The sequence below is a fragment of the Orbicella faveolata genome, unplaced genomic scaffold, assembly GCF_042242905.1.
Source record: "Orbicella faveolata isolate gen_17 unplaced genomic scaffold, um_ofav_v1 contig_36, whole genome shotgun sequence".
NCBI lineage: Eukaryota > Metazoa > Cnidaria > Anthozoa > Scleractinia > Merulinidae > Orbicella > Orbicella faveolata.
Genome location: NW_028301565.1, coordinates 17407501 through 17425000, shown reverse-complemented (window position 1 = coordinate 17425000; position 17500 = coordinate 17407501). Strand labels below are relative to the sequence as shown.

General features: G+C 38.5%; 3 protein-coding genes and 1 non-coding gene across 4 annotated transcripts in view; 3 read left to right on the top strand and 1 right to left on the bottom strand.

Annotated features, from left to right (window-relative positions):
- The window catches only part of LOC110059432 (uncharacterized), a 439844-nt gene that overhangs the window by 48865 nt on the left and 373479 nt on the right, over positions 1–17500 (top strand). The window lies entirely within an intron of this gene.
- On the top strand, positions 5422–6718 carry LOC149102476 (melanocortin receptor 5-like). Its single transcript, XM_089275538.1, has one exon. It carries the CDS (start codon positions 5431–5433, stop codon positions 6289–6291), a length of 861 nt encoding a protein of 286 aa, XP_089131664.1. The 5' UTR covers positions 5422–5430; the 3' UTR covers positions 6292–6718.
- On the top strand, positions 12472–15340 carry LOC149102475 (octopamine receptor beta-2R-like). The gene has a single exon (XM_089275591.1). It carries the CDS (start codon positions 13304–13306, stop codon positions 14228–14230), a length of 927 nt encoding a protein of 308 aa, XP_089131717.1. The 5' UTR covers positions 12472–13303; the 3' UTR covers positions 14231–15340.
- Trnal-cag (transfer RNA leucine (anticodon CAG)) lies at positions 15422–15505 on the bottom strand. The gene has a single exon. It is a non-coding gene; the product is annotated as a tRNA-Leu (tRNA).

The window sequence follows — 17500 nt, the reverse complement described above, 5'->3', positions numbered from 1 at the left end:
GAATCAAATTTTTATTTATTTGAAAGACATCAATCCAAGTCCAGGATATTTCATCACACCTCGCTATTACGGACTCTTGCTGTTTCAAGGACACCAAATGACGGTCCCGAGGGTGTCCCCTTTAACGAGATGTGGACTGTAGTAGCAAAATTCTCGAAGACCATCACGCCCTTTCTTAATTTAAGGAGGCTGGCAACAGTTTCCAGCACTTTTCTAACAGCTGTACTTTGAAGGATGAATACTAACACTGTGTAACAAGTACTTCTACAATAATGTTAAATGGTAAAAACACCCTTAATTTTAGCTGTAAGCGCTTGTAACTCAAAAACGAGCTAGGTGACCTCCATTTTTTGTTATCAAATTGTAATAAGCATGATAACATGCAACTTTTTGAAAAATTTAAAAAAAACTCTGCGGAATGGGTTCAGAGCCACCTCAAATGTTCGAAAATTTAAGGTGGCTCTGAACCCACTCCGCAGTAGTTACACTGGTAGTGTTTCGTTATATAAACTACAACATTGTAAAAGAAACTTAGAATTAATGTATAACGAACCGAAGTTTAACAGTTATTCTCTCTAACGTCGTCTTCTCGAGCCTTCGAGATGGTGACAGCTTAAAAGAAAGGAGATCCAAACATCAATAGGTAAATAGAGATAAAATAAATTATATTCCCAGATACACAGTTTTCAGCTACGAAACTGTGCATCTTTTAGCTTCAGTAAGAATTTGACAATAAAGTTGACAGTTACTTATGATAATATATTGTTCGCGGATAGTGTTAGACAGCACTTTCGTTTCGTCCCGGCCAAGGGACTCTTCAGAGACCTTTCTGCTTGGCAAACTCGTTGGGAATCGCGCCCAAAGTCCCGTTCGCTAACAAAATGATGACAGGAATCTCGCCTTACATCGCATAAGGATTCCCGACCGTACTGATTCACGAGGGAAAACCTAAAATAAAGTTGACACTTACTTGTGACAATACATTATTCGTGGCTAGTCTTATGCAGCACTTAAGAATTTGCGCAGCTTTTACCTAGACATTGCTCAGTTCTTAGAAGGAAAATTGCGTATCTTTTGGATCGAACTGGAAAAGCTTTGAGCAAGATATTGCACCGCTTTTGGAAAGATAATGGCTGTTATTTAACTCGAATTACACAGTGTTAAGCTACGAAAAAGTAGAGGAAATCATGTCGCTTTTATTAAACCGGCAATCGGGTACCTTTTAGCTTGAAAATGCGCATAATTTGGAAAAAACGTGCACTTTTTGGCAAGAGATTGCACACTTTTTAGCATTAAATGCGCCACCTTAAGCTAGAGTTGCGCAGCTTTTAGACGGAAACTACGTAGTTATTAATCGCAAATTATACAACATTTAGCTAGAGCTTGTACAAGTTAGAGTGAAAAGTTGCACAAATTTTAACAAGATTTCACTAAGCTTTTAGCACAAAATTACGACCTTTAAGCTCTAAACAACACAATTGGACCACTTTTAGCAAGAACATTGCTTAACAAATAAAGAAGCCTCGACTGAACTCTGTTCTGTTGTAAAGCACGCAGGAAACGGTAGAGCACGGAAGAATTGTAGGGGAAAATACGAGACGTAGTTGAGCGTTCTTCCCTACTTCTTGAGTGCTCTACCGATTCCTAAGTGCTTTAGAACAGAACAGACCACAGTCGAGGCTTCTTTATTTGTTTTATGATAAGGAATCCAATAATTTCTCCGCGCATTCGGCTGAATTTTCAAACCAAACTTTATTTTCCAAACGCGTAAAAGTGGCGTCAGCCGTGCTCTGTTCTCTGATAAAGCACGCTAAAATAAGCCAATCACAATCCTCGTTAGAATTATTCAAATAATTTTATTGGCAAACAAAGCGACAGCTGTCAATCACAAACTGGACTTCAGCTAAGCTTCAGTTTCGAGTAGTCTCAAACGGCTTTCGAGAGAAGAACGATGCCTCCAAAGTTCACTTTTTAGTTAATTTTTAAATAAGGATCCGGTAACGGATCCGGTAAAGGTAAAGGCAGGCAAAGGTTTGTAGTCCAGAGGAATCCGGCCGTATTGTGGCTCATGAAAACGTGCACTTTTCCAATTGAAATGACGAAACAAGGAACTTAAAGCTTGCGGATGAAAATCCGAAATGCTGAGTTGCATTTCAAAGGAGCTACAGTTATAAACAGAGACAGCTCAATTGTTGTTTTCTGTCGTTGTTTTACTTCTTAAGTATAGTTACTGCCTTCGTAACAAATATAATGTCTTTTATCGAAGCACTGGTTAGGTTGAGAATTTGTTTATTTCGCTACGTGTTTTGTCGGCGGGAATCTAGCAAAACTTGTTATTTTAGTGCAGTCTTAACACTACTGTTGCTAACAATGGTGTCCGTGAGCCATATCTGCGTTTGTCTGAGTCACAGGGTGTAGCGGACGGAGGTCTTCTATAAAACATTCCAAATGCTCCGGACGCGATTTCATTATGTTGGATGGAGCTTTACTATCAACCAAGCGAGTCCTTTCTATCTATCAACTCTTTATTACTTGCTTGATTCACGTAAAAACTGAAAATATAATTACGGGGAAGCGCCTATTACTATAACTCGCACAGAACATCGATTGCAATAACAACACAAAACAGGGGGCGTATCACGATACTTGAAAATTACGGAAATATTACGAATTGTGAACAATACAGGGAATGATATCAAACTAACTAAATCGAGCATACAAATAAAACTATAAATCGTACCTCTTTCTCCAATCTAAACTCCTTTCTTCGATCTTTGATGAATAACGACGCCTATATCCTATCGCACGTGTCTATCTTTCTTGTACCTTTTATTGCTTAGCGTGACAACGGAAGTTACGCAGTCATGCAGGTTACCTATTACGTGTTAATCAGTTACACAGGGCATGTTTAATATGGGTCAAATTTATCAAAATTCCGAAACAAAAATTTGAAAGCCAGCTTACTGTCATCAATCCGTGCTCTGTTGACTGATAAAGCACGCTGTTTCAGCCAATCAGAGCGCGTGTTATATGGAAACTTTATTATAATAAACGATATTGGACAACGTTAGGGTGGAACCTTTATAATTACTGAATGAAAGCTAGGTAATTTCTTGCTGAAAATTTCCCAGAGGGTAAATTCCCTCGAAGTTTATCCCTTTATTTAGGCAGCAGACATAATAGGTTGGCAATTAATGCCATTTCATTCGAAACAGTCACTGAGCCAATAGGAATTTGGTGCATATAAGCTCGTCTTTCGAGTAGAATGAAATAGCTTTGGAAAAACCATCTCTACACAATATAACATCCTGACAGGAATACAAACTTAAACTTGGAACTCTGACTTTCCAAATTTTCCCTCAGCAAATCTCAAAGCGCTTTACAGTGTAACAACATCAACAGGGGTCTGAGGGTTTTCAACCAATCACAGCACGATTTTAAACAAAAGACTCTAAGTTTGTGTATGATTCCAGCAATCATGTTTTAGAAACAAGACTGCTAGCCACTGGAACAGACGATTTTAATTGGCTGATTACGTTCAAATTTCGTTAAATTGGACATGGACAGCACAACAAAAAAAATACAGAAATAATGTCAGTTGAAGCCCACATGAAGAAATTCTTAACAGTTCAGCGACAAAGCTAAGTCATTTTGAACTCGAATGAAATGGCTGACCCTACGACACAAACAGTTTTAGACACAGTGGCAAAATCCTGTCACATTGAATATGGCGGCACAAATAGGTTTGAAACCTGCACAAACTGATTACTTTAATCAACACACCAGCAAGGATAAAACTACCCAGAATGGTCCATCGATTATCGTTATAATTTAAAACCCAGGGTAGTCCGTAGATAACTTTGACAACTCAACTGACCCAGTGCCAAAAGCAAAGGTTAACCCAATACCAGAAATAATTCCGACAGCAATAACAAATCAACTCTATCTGAAGTCAAGGAACAAAAACAGTTAGCCTTGTAGAAAAAAAACCTGCGCCCAACTGACCGCATGGAAGGTGATCAGTCAGAGTGTCCACGCTGAATTTTATTTATATTGTGTTGCTCATTTGTTGTGAGGTTGAATCAAAACTGTCTGTTCCAACACTAAACATTAACACTTCTCTAGCACAATTGGTCTGATCACAAACAAACTCAGATTCTTAAAGAAGTTTTGTACTGGCTGAAAACCCTTTGGTGGGCCCAGTGGAAGTCCCTGCTCTGTAAGGTCAAAAATCTGCAATAAATCTTATTATTATATGGCTTTGTCTCACAAGGACTGGGAACTACCGAATTCACGGATTTGATTGGCTGAAATCGATATTGAAAGCGTGTTGGAAATACCCAATATGCGCGAAGAAAACAGAAAATACAGCCAACGAACACAAAAGCGCCCAAACGGTTGTCATTTAAATTAAATGAATGTGAAATAAAACGATATTAGAAAGCTTGCGTTTTAAAATGTTTTTAGCCAGAGAGAGTTTTTAAATTTTACTGATAAATGATAAAAGTTACCTGAATTTCGCCCACGTTCCTCGTTCCAACCATCCTTTCCCGCCATCTTGAAAATTCAATCACGGCCCGAGTGAGGTCTGGGATCAAAAGTAACTTCGGAATATGTTCGGGCTGCTGTGAACCCGAACGAAGGGTGCCGAGTCACGAATCTCTCCGGAAACAACTCGGTCCCATTCCTGCTAGCTAGCTACATCAAACAACAACAACAACAACAATGATAACAACTGGGGAAACTTATCACCTTCTTTCGCCGGGAGCCAGTTCGCAGGCTAAATGTAAATTGAAGAGCCTCCTTCTCGGCCTTTCCATTAGGCTGGACCAACTTGAGTTCTGACAAATCCTAAACTTTCAAATTTCATAATCTAGTCTTGTTTCTTGGCGGAAAACCTTGAACCTTTACTCTATAAATAAATAAACAAAGATGTCTAAATGGCGAACAAAAAAGGCCTGAAAGCCTACAACTTCCCCCGTTTTGTTCCCAGTACAAAAATACAAAATTTTGTCAAGATGCCCATCAATAACTTTATTGAGTAGGATCAGCTGGTCCGGGTTTTTCGCTTTCAATTCTCCAACGAAATTTTTGAAGCTGTGGATATAAAAGTCAGAACCCTTAGCAGATACTCTTCGAAGTTCAATCGTACTATGAAGACCTTAGTGATCTTTTTCTTTGTATCTCTGCCTTAGCCTGTGCTGTCCTTGGCAGATACATGAAAACTAATTAATATTAATCTTGTTATTAGACAGACTGCTATTTTAATACGCTAAAGAAAAGAAATGAATTAATGAAAGCAGAAACATTGATCAGGAGACGACACAGCAGATGGTGTTAACATAGACGGTCCTTTAGGATGAATATTTAATCTTACACAAGTATTGAGAAGCTTCTTAACAGTCAAAATCATGAACACCAAGTTATAAAATGGAGATCTGGTTTTGGATTCTCGGATGGCTTCTATCAATTCTAACGATTTCTGGAAATGTCTTTATTATTTTCATCGTTTGTAGCAAACGACAGCTTCGAACAAAAACAAACGCGTTTGTTGTTTCACTTGCAGTGCCGGATTTCTGTGTTGGGATGACCGCTGTTCCCTTGTTATTTTTCAACAGAGAGACTCACTCACAGGATCGGATACCGACTGACTGGGAACATTTTATAATGTGTTTCTTCATGGTTGCGTCCGTGACGAATATGTGCACTCTGGTTCTGGACCGGTACATGACCGTCGTTAAGTCTTTGAAATACTTAACTTTTATGAAGCGCCGTCGCGTAGTTCAATTGATCTCATTATCTTGGGCAATCCCAGTTGGTTTTATTACAGTTAAATTATCACTCTTGCTTAGTTTGAAAACAACAATGATAATTAATGTTTTGATGTGGCTGTATATAATTTCCGAATTCCTTTCATGTTTCATGTTAATGTTCTGTTTTGCATCAATGTTAAGGGTTCTTTTCAAACATAAACGAAGTGCGCGTTTATTGGCAAAACAGCTACGTTTTAACAATCGTGTTCTATGCAGACCTCAGGAAAAGACAGCGATTAACATAATGGCAATAGTGATAGGCGTGTTCCTTGTTTTTTTATGTTCTAAGTTGCAGTGTGACTTTCAAATAGTCTTTACTGACTACATTGACAAGCTATGTAATGTTTATCATCTCTACTTGCTCATTGTGGCTTTAAACTCTGCCGTTAACCCTTTAGCTTATGCTGTTTTTAAGAGAGACATAAAGAAGGAACTGAAAAGACTCATCTGTTTTGTGATCTTACAAAAGCGCAGCTGACTCGTTTAATTCATTCACGCTAATTCGCTCGTGTACCTCTCGAACACACCAACACGTTTTCCAATTTTTCCAAACAGACGCCAAATAGAGTTTCATACTTAGTCAAGTTGTGCGAAATTCAAGCATGCTGTATAAAACATAATTGCATGTTAAATAAGTAATTTTAAAAGTCAGAACAGGTAGCACAAAGTGGAAGGATACGTGAACTGCAACAGCTTCTTTTCAAGTTTAATGTTAACCTTACAAACAAGGTTGTCAGTGCATTTTTGAACACTAGAAGAGGAGTTCAATGGGTTCTTTAATATAAAAAAAATCATTCTAGACCAGCATTTGTAAACTAAGCCGGTCTTTTTCGACATTCTATGCACTTCTTCCTACGTTCTTCCTACGCACTTGTAAGATATAAATAAACATTGTAAACCAATAAGTTCAGTTAATGCTCCAATTTAGTGTCATTTTGTTTTTCTCCTTTCTTCTCAACAACACTCTACGGTTATGTAAACGAAACTGTGTTTTTCATATTCAGATATGTGTAACACCGGCAAAAAAATAACAATGAAGCGTCAGCTGCTTTTCTTGTGTGGACAAGATCACTTAACGACTTGTGTTGTTTACTCCTCCTCAGCTGGCAGAGAGCTGATTATCATAACATGCTAAAACGCGAAATTCTGTCCTCCATAATCATATCGCAAGAGTTAACAGAAATAATGTCCTAATCAAATCACTCTTTCAGCTGCTTACATTAGTTCTTAGACAACAAAACGTTGCCAAGCTTCCTATCAAAGTTTGGAAGACTAAATAACACCGACTAATTGTCAGAGAGGCTACCTCGAGGTCACCACACCGAAAATTGACTGAGCCCGCAGTTGCTCATTGGAGGTGTTGCTAAGTAACATAACCTATTACTCAGTCAGTCAATAGTACAGACTACTCGGATAAAAGTGCTTTCGAGTTCTCCCAACATTTACTATCATTCTTTCCGTATATGTCTAACTAGTTTAATAGGCTTCTTCGCACTTTTCAGCCTTGTTTAAAAGCTATGGAAGGCTTATATTCGTTGTTCTAACTAAGAATTTCTTTGTTTGCAGTCTTATCATATGTCTCAGTTACTACGCGCGCTGTTATTGGTCAATTTAGCGGGCCTTATTATACTCTACGGCCCACTAAAATTTGAAGCTGTTTTGGTCGTGCTTCTGAAGGTCGCGTAATTTATCGTCAAGCTTTGTTAACTTAAATGACAAATAGACGTCCAAAACGTTTAACTTGCTTTAAATTTTGACAACATGCATTAGTGCTAACCAAGGGAGGATGAAGGATGAGAGAGGTTATCCCACATATAGACCTTATTCTCAAGGAAATCTCTGTCAAATTATTTTTAGACATGGTATCTAGTCCTCCCGCGGATAAATTTACCAGGTGCGTTAGTTGTTTTCGTTGAGGACGAAAATGTGTGCACAGCCGCTTGGGATGTCTATATAAGTAAAATTCGCGTCATAGGATTAGCTGTTTCTGGACACTGCTGGGATTTCGGAAGCCGGGAGTGAGCTAAAAATAACTTAAGAAGGATTGATTCAGGAATAAGACCTATATGGGAGATGTACTCTGTTACCCTCTATGCTCTCTTGATGCTAACGTGTTGTCATCGATTTCGCCTGACTTTGTCAAAATTAAAACATCTCGAAGGAAAAATAAAATAAAATTGTCAGAAGTGGGATTCAAACCCACGCCTACACGAGTAGACTGCGACCTGAACGCAGCGCCTTAGATCGCTCGACCATCCTGACCAGACGTTATGTTTCTTTTTCAAATCTCCCTTTATTTAAGTTATACAAACGAAGTAGGTTATCAAGACACGACAGTGTGATAATTTAGTAAATTCAAAAGAAGTTCAAAACGTCAAGTAACAAGGCCATATTACTGGCACCAGATAACGTTCATTAAGGGAACATGTGTTACATGTAATAGTGATAAGTATTTTATAGACAACTATTTTCATCACACATTTTTTTAATGGATAAAGTTTTCCTTCCAGCTCGTGTAAATATCGTAAACTAAGTCTTATTATCGTAAATGGCCTTTTAAATAATAACCTTTTTACAGTTGTCTTATTTAATTGATAAATTAGAGGCAGGTTAACAGTAGCTCACGAATTTCCCATATTTATACTCGCATTGATAAATAAAGAATGATGATGATGATGATGACGTTGACGTTAATGTTGACGATGACGATGGTGATGACGTTGAAATGACGATAACGATTATCGTGGTGATAATGATCATAAAAAGCGTGCAAAGAAGGTTTAAGAGAGGGTAGATAAGGAAAGTTATGAAGGGGTGGTAAATTTTAAACTTACACGCAGATTTCATGCTTGAATAAATTTTTCTCGATGGTGAAATACCTGTTCTACACTTCAATGCAAGAATTGTTTTTCGTCCAATTTCCTCTTGCACGACACTGTATTATTTCCCACACCTGCCCGCATAATTCTTTTTTGATCCGTCTTGGACCACAGGGACTTAGGGTTAGGGTTTTGGGGAAGATACAAGCTGTATTTTAAATCCAAATAGCACGCTTGGTTCTAAGATTTATATTATTTCCCTTTCAGTGAAAACTGGCTCTAGAATATAATGAGCGCACGCGAGCATCGTAGATGAGAGTGGTGTCGGTTGATATGTTACAAAGCTCAAAAACTTGTGTAGAATTGCATATTTTTGGTACGTGATCACCGATTGTTTAACATTTTGTAGTTACGTTAGTCTTTAGATCCTAAGGCCAGACTGCCTGCACAGTGAGTCTTATGACTTCAAGTCTAATTCTTATGACTTCATTAATAATTCATCAAGTTAAAACAAAGAAAATCACAACCGTGAAGGAGGTTTGGATATCCGGTCTTAATTAGTATAGATTTTGACGATTTTACTTCTCCGTTTACTCCTTAGTCTTTGTTTCGATTGAGAAGATATATCAAACACTCGAGACAGTGTTTCTGCGGCTATTCAAACACCTCGAATTTCGTCAAAAATACTCCGCTGCGTGTCGTGTTTTCAACTCTCTTCTCGGTGTTTGGGCATCCCGATGAAACAGTGTCTCTCGTGTTTGATATATTACTTATCGAGAATACTCGTAAGCTCCGAACAATACCCCATCGATGGTCATGTTTGGGTTTGTCCACTGGCCGTGGTCTGAATCTCCCAGAAAGATTCTGTTTACGTTTCTTGTTCTCTAAACGTTCTTTTTACTGTTTTTTTTTTTTTTTTTCAAGAACTTATGGTTTGTTTCAAGAACTTTCACCATGTCATTCACAAGAACTTTTTAGTTCGCTTCTGAAAGTCGCGTGAAAGTGTTTGGGTTAGTGTCCTGTAAAGATGTTTAATCCTCCAAGCTCAGTTCGTCTCGTGTGGCCCACACATAGCTACCGATAGGCTATTTTAAAAGTGCGTTTGTATTTGTCAGTCAAGCGGTAGTAGTCCTCTAGTAGCAGTAGCAGTAGCAGTAGTAGTGGTAGCAGTAGCAGTAGCAGTAGCAATAGCAGTAGCAGTAGCAGTAGCAGTAGCAGTAGCAGCAGTAGCAGTAGCAGTAGCAGCAGCAGCAGCAGTAGCAGCAGCAGCAGTAGCAGTAGCAGTAGCAATAGCAGTAGCAGTAGCAGTAGCAGTAGCAGTAGCAATAGCAGAAGCAGTAGCAGTAGCAGTAGCAGTAGCAGTAGCAATAGCAGTAGCAGTAGCAGTAGCAGTAGCAGTAGCAGTAGCAGTAGCAGTAGCAGCAGCAGCAGTAGCAGTAGCAGTAGCAGCAGTAGTAGTGGCAGTAATAGTAGTAGTAGTTCCTTGAGTCGGTAGAAGCAATAGAAGTTAGACGGAGAACGTGCAAGACGGAAGTCCAAGAAATAAAAGCCCCAGAGACCAGAGCCTCCGCACCTCCTCGCTTGGACGACTGAGAGATTTCCCAGTATATATATCAGATTGCGTGATTCGGTTCATGCACCTCGAAGACGCAATATTTAAAATATTACAACGTGAATTTTTATCGAAAAGAAGAACTTGGAAAAAAACGTTTAATGAACAATTCTAATGCTTTCTTTGCAATCTGGTTGTAAATGTAAATGTAAATGTAAATGTAAATGCAAATTTAATGTCAAACACAGGGAGTGCTTACATTAGAGTTTTACATTAGGCACGTCCTTTTGTTTTAGGAACGGGATCCTCAATGCCAAGGGCAGAAATGCAGTGTCAAGGAAGGTTAAGAGTTCCTCGAGAGTATACTTATTCAAATAGAATGTAACAAGCAAATTGCTTTGGTGTCAATCATCTATATCCCACAATTTCCGAAGTTTTCAAACGGGAGATGAGTTGGTTGTTGGCTCCCTTTAAGCGCGGGGTGAATATATTTTTTTCTCCACGGGAAAATATGTTATCTACACTTCAGGAATTTTTATGGCTTTTTTGTCCAATTTCACCTTGCACACATGACTCTGTGTTACTTCCTACACCTACTACTACTTTTTATGATCCGTCCTGGACCACAAGGATTATTTTAAGGAAGATATGAGCTGTATTTTAAATCAGTAAGATTTTTTAATATTCCCCTGACAAGGAAAACTTCCACTAAAATGTAACAGCGAACGCGAGCGGACGTAGATTAGACGAGAGATAAGAGTGGAGTAGGTTTATATATATCTGTTTGCGTGATTCAGCTCATGCATCGTGAAGAAGCACTCAGCTGTTATTACGATGCTCATTTTTATCGAAAAGAAGAACTTGACGCAAAAACTATTGTAATGTTTGCATTAATTTTAGAGCATTGTTTGCAATCTGGTTTTACATTGGGCACGTCCTTTTGTTTCAGGAACGGGATCCTCAAAGCCAAGGGCCGAAGAGCAGTATATCAAGTAAGGCAAGAAACGATGAGCTATCATCGTCTCTTGAGCAAGGCTACGGGTTACTCAACAGCACACTTATCCAAATAGCTTGTGGCAAGCAAATTGCTTTGGTGTCTATCACCTGAATCCCACAATTTACAAAATTTTCAAAATGGAGAAGAGTCGATTCTTCGTTCCCTTTGAATGCGGGGTTTTTGCATTGGAATTAAAAATTCATTGCCATCCGACGGCGTGAGAACTGTGGGAATATATTTGCTTCAATTTCTTTTCTTTTCCTTCCCTTAATACATGTACTTATACCACTCTCATCTAAAAACAACTAAAATGTCAAGATTTCCCCTTTCATTTGAGAGGAATAACATCAATACAAGATCAGGAAATGTAGACGAGAGGATTCGATTTTAAGACTCTCAGTCACGAAGATCTGTTATGCCATCCTCTCAGGGATGTCCTCCTGAAAATTGGTCGTACTCGCGTCGTTTATGATAAAACTACAAAGAGGCACATATCACCATAAAGCCAACAAAATGTAGAATCAGAAGAAATAATCATTGAAAAGATTTATCTAATGGCTGGCGTACGAAAGCCTTTAAATATAAAACTGACAACGTTTAATGTAAAACCGAATTACCTGCCTTCGAGTTCGCACTAACGACCAAATAAATTTCGCAGTGTCAATCAGCAGGTGATGGACAACAAAAGCATGCGAACATTTGTCGATATTCTTATTAGTTGCTGAGGAAATCCATTTAGAATGTGTTGCTGATCTTAGTCACTCGAGAAAGCGTAGGAGGAAGACTACATTAGGAAAATTAAAAAAAGGAAAAATCAAAAAGCTCGACACACTTAGTTGGCGTATTTGAAATAGGATATATGAAATTCACACCTTTGAACAGCGGAATAATGTAATTAGAAGAAAGACTGTCGTAGTTAATGCACAACTAAGTAGGTGCGAAAAAGCCTGAAAGAAAAAAACCACTTTAGCGTATTAATAATCGAGGAATATTTTGGCCACATTTCTGAAAAAACATCCGTCTGTCAAATCTACAAACGCTATTAATTCGGTTTCATCAGCTACTAAAGTGCTCAATGGGTAAACTAGAGCGATGTGTAGATAATGTCTTCGACCAAATAATCTAACTCTGCAAATCTCTCTCTCTCTCTCTCTCTCTCTCTCTCTCTCTCTCTCTCTCTCTCTCTCTCTCTCTCTATATTTTATGTAAAGCCTGCGTTTTCAGCTCCTAATGTTTTAAAAGCTTAACAGACCTCATCAAAGTGGGTTTCTTTGGGGTGCTGCAGCCGACCAATGAAATACAACTCAGCTCAGTGAGATCTCGCAAAGGCTCTTTGGAGAAATAGCACATCGAAACTTACTGGAAATATCATTTTGCCGCCGAGTCGTAGTCAAAGTGATTTGCAGTAATGGGGAAAGCGAGTTCCAACCCAAAGGATTTTGGTACGCGAAAAGCAAACGAAGTGCTAGCCAGTGAAAGGGAAGAACAGGCGGAGAAAACAAACTTTTGTCTCACTAGCGGCGAGTTCTTACTTCTTTCTTTCATCGAAGAATGAAGTTTACGGCGAAAAATCCACTAGGTGCTCCGCATTTATTTAGGATCATAATACCTTTAGGTATTCATTAACTCCCAGTTCCTCAAAGCAATTTTTCGCGATATCTCGCGGTCGTTAGAGTATTTTAAATTACAACTTTAGCTATATAATGAGCTAAGATCAATGTCGTAAAATTTGGCTTTTGAAAGTCAACCTAGGCAAGTTCAACTGGTTCTTGGTGAATCAGCCGATTTTCACGAGGGCAAGCGATAAGCTGTTCTGCCTACGCAGTTGTTTCGCCAAAGTAATAAGGCCTCATTGACATATTTTCCATCAGTCTGCGTTCTGGAGTTCACCCGGTCTCTTGTTTAAGTGTCATCACCTTGCCGTCGCGTCGCTAATTTATATTCGTGTAATAAAGCTATAATGTCACAGACTGAACATTGATGCCAAGAAAAGAGCTTCTAATTGAAACTGGAGGACGAGCAGGTGTTTTAAGAATATGTTGTTTTTCAAAAACGTTGGGAATCAATCAGTTTGTGTCTCAGTCTTGAACAAAAAGATCACGAAATATCCACTGATTAGAAAATGAAAACCTGGTTCTGGATTCTTGGCTATTTTCTTTCAATGCTGACAATAACTGGAAATGGCTTCATTATCTTCCTTGTTGGCAGCAAACGGCGGCTTCGCACCAAAACCAATGCGTTTGTTATTTCGTTGGCAGTGGCGGATTTCTGCGTTAGGATGACCGCTGTGCCATCGTTATTCTTATCCAAGCAGGACCCTAAGGAGACTCACCCAGATGATGGGTTTTCAGCTGATGGGAAAGATTTTACGAGATGGTTCTTTATGGATGCGTCCGTGACGAATATGTGCACTCTGGTTCTGGACCGGTACATGGCCGTCGTTAAGCCTTTGAAATACTTAACTTTTATGAAGCGCCGCCGAGTCGTTGAAATTATTTTCCTATCTTGGGCAATCCCAGTCGGTTTCATTACGGTTGAATCATGTCTCTTACTTAGTCTTAAAATACCTGTTATGAGTGATATTTTCGTTTGGTTGGTTATGATTTTTTATGAGTTCCTTCCATCTTTTATGTTAATATTCTGTTTTGCATCCATGGTAAGCGTTCTGTGCAAGCATGATCGAGCTGCGCGTTTACTGGCAAAACAGCTACGTTTTAACAATCACGCTTTGCGTAAACCTCAAGAAAAGACTGCAGTTAACATAATGGCTATTGTGATAGGCGTGTTCCTTGTGTGTTACGCAGTTCATTTACGCTGTGGCTTTCAAATAATCTTTAAGAACCACAATGACAAAATATGTGATCACGATCATGTGCAAGTACTTCTTGTAGTTTTGAACTCTGCTGTTAACCCTTTAGCTTATGCTTTGTTCAAAAGGGACATAAAGAAAGAGCTTAAAAGACTGACCTGTTTTGTGGTCCTACAACGGGGAAAATTTAGTGACTCAGAACGAAATGAGCGCTGTGCCACTCGTTCCGGAATCTTGTAAAAAGTCAAATGTAGTTGCATTGCTTATCCTTTGGCATATTAAAACATTTACAAGATATATAAAACATTTGCTCGCATATATGAAACACTAGTTATTCACTTAGAAATAGTGATTTTGATATCCCTACTTTTAATACTATAAACTATGGAAAACATCCTCTAAGGTATCAAGGACTGCACATATGGTCGAAACTAGATAATAAATTGAAAGGCTCTCTGAATATCGAATCATGCAAAAGGAACATTAGGAAAAAAGACCTCACGTCTTTTCTGTAAACCAACAATAATTGTTGTAACCTCTGTAATTCTTAAAGACTACCTATAACATGCCTACTGTTTTCATGTACTGCTTATAAATACATTTTTGCGAATTGATTGTATATACACTTCTTTTTTTTTTACTTATTTAATTGCAAATAATTTTAACTTTTTTTTTTGTTGTGTCCCCAATTAGTAGTTAATACTAAATACATTGACACTTCAATATAGCTGTTATTTATTCATTTATGTAATTTTAATGTCTTCTCTTCTTGCATTTTCGTTACTGCATTGATTCTGGGGTAGGATCCAATGGTAGTTACGTTAACCTCCCTCTGGTTGTGTAGGTCACGTGTCCAAGCAAACCATGTGCTCGCCAATTATCCTGATCTATCTAAGTTGGTGCGCTCAATTTTTGCCGAGTAAACAGCCAGAAAGCATTATGGTGCTATTTTTTGGGCAGGCAGAGAAGGCATAAAATGGTATTTTAGATAAGGAACTTTACAAGTCATAACAATAAGACTTAATGTAAAATAATGAATGAAATGGTTAAGGCCAAGTACGTCTGCTTTTAGAAACGCAGAAAAGAACGTCAATTGTTCTTGGCGAGAGACGTTCTTTACGAGGATTGCACCAGATAGTCTCTGTGTTTCAGCCTATATCTCCACTTACAGCAGGGGCTTGTTTTATGATAACAAATACTAACTGTTATCTTTGTCGAATTTTGGCAACCAGGGTTAATAATTGTATCGCAAACTTGTGTTAGGCTAAATTTTAATACATCGAACTTGGTCCATTAATCTTGCAGGTGAGAATAAATTATCAAAGAGAGAAGTGAGTGAAATATCAAAAACTTATTCAAGTACTGAATTCTTACATTTCTTTTCATCATTTTTCTATGTGATTTCTACTACCTTTTAAAATAAAAGGATTTTGTCAGGAGTGGGATTCGAACCCACGCCTACATGAGTAGACTGCGACCTGAACGCAGCGCCTTAGACAGCTCGGCCATCCTGACCCATAGGCCACACAAGATGAGTTTCTTTACTGTAATCAGATTCGGAATAGACCAATTGGAAGCTCTATTGTCAATCTATTGCCTAATGAATATAATCCACGTGACTGATTGATTTGATTATTATTGGCTGAAGACTCAACCCAATGGCGTTCGATTGCACAACGCATACCCGACAGCTTTTAATGTGGCGTTAATAGTAATTCCTCCCTGTATACCTATTACCACATCGCATTAAACTAAGTTTTGAGGGGAGTCCGCGAAGTAAAACCAGGGAATTTTAATGAAGAGACAGCAAAGCATCATGCCCGCCATGGGGCATAAAAGCATGGTGGAATTTGAGGGATTCAATCAAGTTCTGCGATGCGCTAATTATGTATGACGCGTGTTGATAGGTGCGCAATACGTGCCTATGTTTAGCCAGCGGAATTTTCAGGTGACCATCCGTATAGACTTGCCACAAGTCGACCTCATGAGTTTCCGGTTAGAATAGCTAAGCGAGCGAAGCAAACTGCGAGATTTTAGGCCGCGAAGCGTCCGTGCGAAGGTCACTAAGCGGCCGATCCGAGAGAGCGAAAAGGTCGCGAGAGGTATAACGGGTCAGAAATAAACAAAACGAAGAACTTTTCTGAAAGTCTACCGTCTGTTCGAAGAGAAGGTTTGGGTGAGCCTGATGTAAAAGCAACCGATTATATAAGCCCGATTTCTATCCAGAGGGGGTTGTGATTTCGACTGATACAATACTAAAATTCTGGTTTCTCAAACTATATGGCAGACTTAAAAAAAGTCGTGGCTGTTCATCGTGGTAAAGTGCATTAATAATAAATTGCAATATTTTTTCTCACGATGTGGTCATTTGTGATGTAGATAGCGACTTTTGGATTGCATGCTGCTAGTCTTTTTCCACGACGTTTCTTTAGTGTAGTTACTTCATTTTTACGTTTAGGTGGGATTGCAGAGCTTTGTTTCTGCTTTTTGAATAGGTGACAAAACAACATAGAAGGTAGCCAAGAGAGAGCTGCTAGTATCTAGTTACATGCTTCTGCAATGCCATTGAAACGCTTGAGACTCAACTTGATCAATAAATCATCTTGTATTTAATGAGCAGTTTCTACTACGATTTTTGCTACTTGAGATTCATTTTCATGTCTTGCGCCTCGTGAATTATGTTTCTTAGCATATTTTTGGAAGTGATCCTGGAGGAGTACGTGCTTCTAAGTATAAAAAACGTAAATCGCAATTCGATAGCTGTTAACAATTACATTCAACAGTTTATTTGCTTTTTCTAACATAAGTCCAAGTGTAATGGATAAATTAGGGAGCTTTTATGAATTCAGTTTATTTTCAAAACATTGAAACATTTCATATGCAAATTATGAAAATGGGCCTAAAGGAACTCTCGAATTTCATTGTTTGATCTTAAAAGTGTACTTTACTGTCTTTATTGTCTTATTGACAGCTGCTGACATAAAACACACGAAAACGTTAACCTTGATCCAAAATAAAAAGGCCAGCATATCAACCCCTTGATTTTTAAGAAAATGGCTTTTTGCTTTCTTCAGTAGCTGGAAATGATTAATAATAAAAAAATATGCTGCTAGGCTGTCGACTAGATGAACGACCATGATGTGCTCTCTTTCATTGGTATACGATCAACACATGGCCACATGGGTGGGATTTCTGTTTGCCTCTTTAACGCGCGCTTGTCTTTTTGAGGTGGCGTTCTCTTTTCAAACCAGCCAGAGGAAGTCAATGCTGGCTTCTAAATGTGTGGATAAGTAATTTTAAAAGTTAAGAATATTTATTAAAGTGTCAAACCATATTTTAAGTTAGGTTGTGATAACGTTGCTGTTTTCTGCATGTGTTACCGAAAATGGTACAAGTAAAATTTTTCAGTTGGCCTAGAGGAACTCTCGAATTTCACTGTTTGATCTTAAAAGTGTACTTTATTGGAAGAACACAAACTATTGAACGTCTCCTAGTTCAGGAAATGACAGC

Bases quoted from the DNA above. Each gene is read 5' to 3' on its own strand.
- LOC149102476 (XM_089275538.1), top strand. From the start codon at position 5,431: ATGGAGATCTGGTTTTGGATTCTCGGATGGCTTCTATCAATTCTAACG.
- LOC149102475 (XM_089275591.1), top strand. From the start codon at position 13,304: ATGAAAACCTGGTTCTGGATTCTTGGCTATTTTCTTTCAATGCTGACA.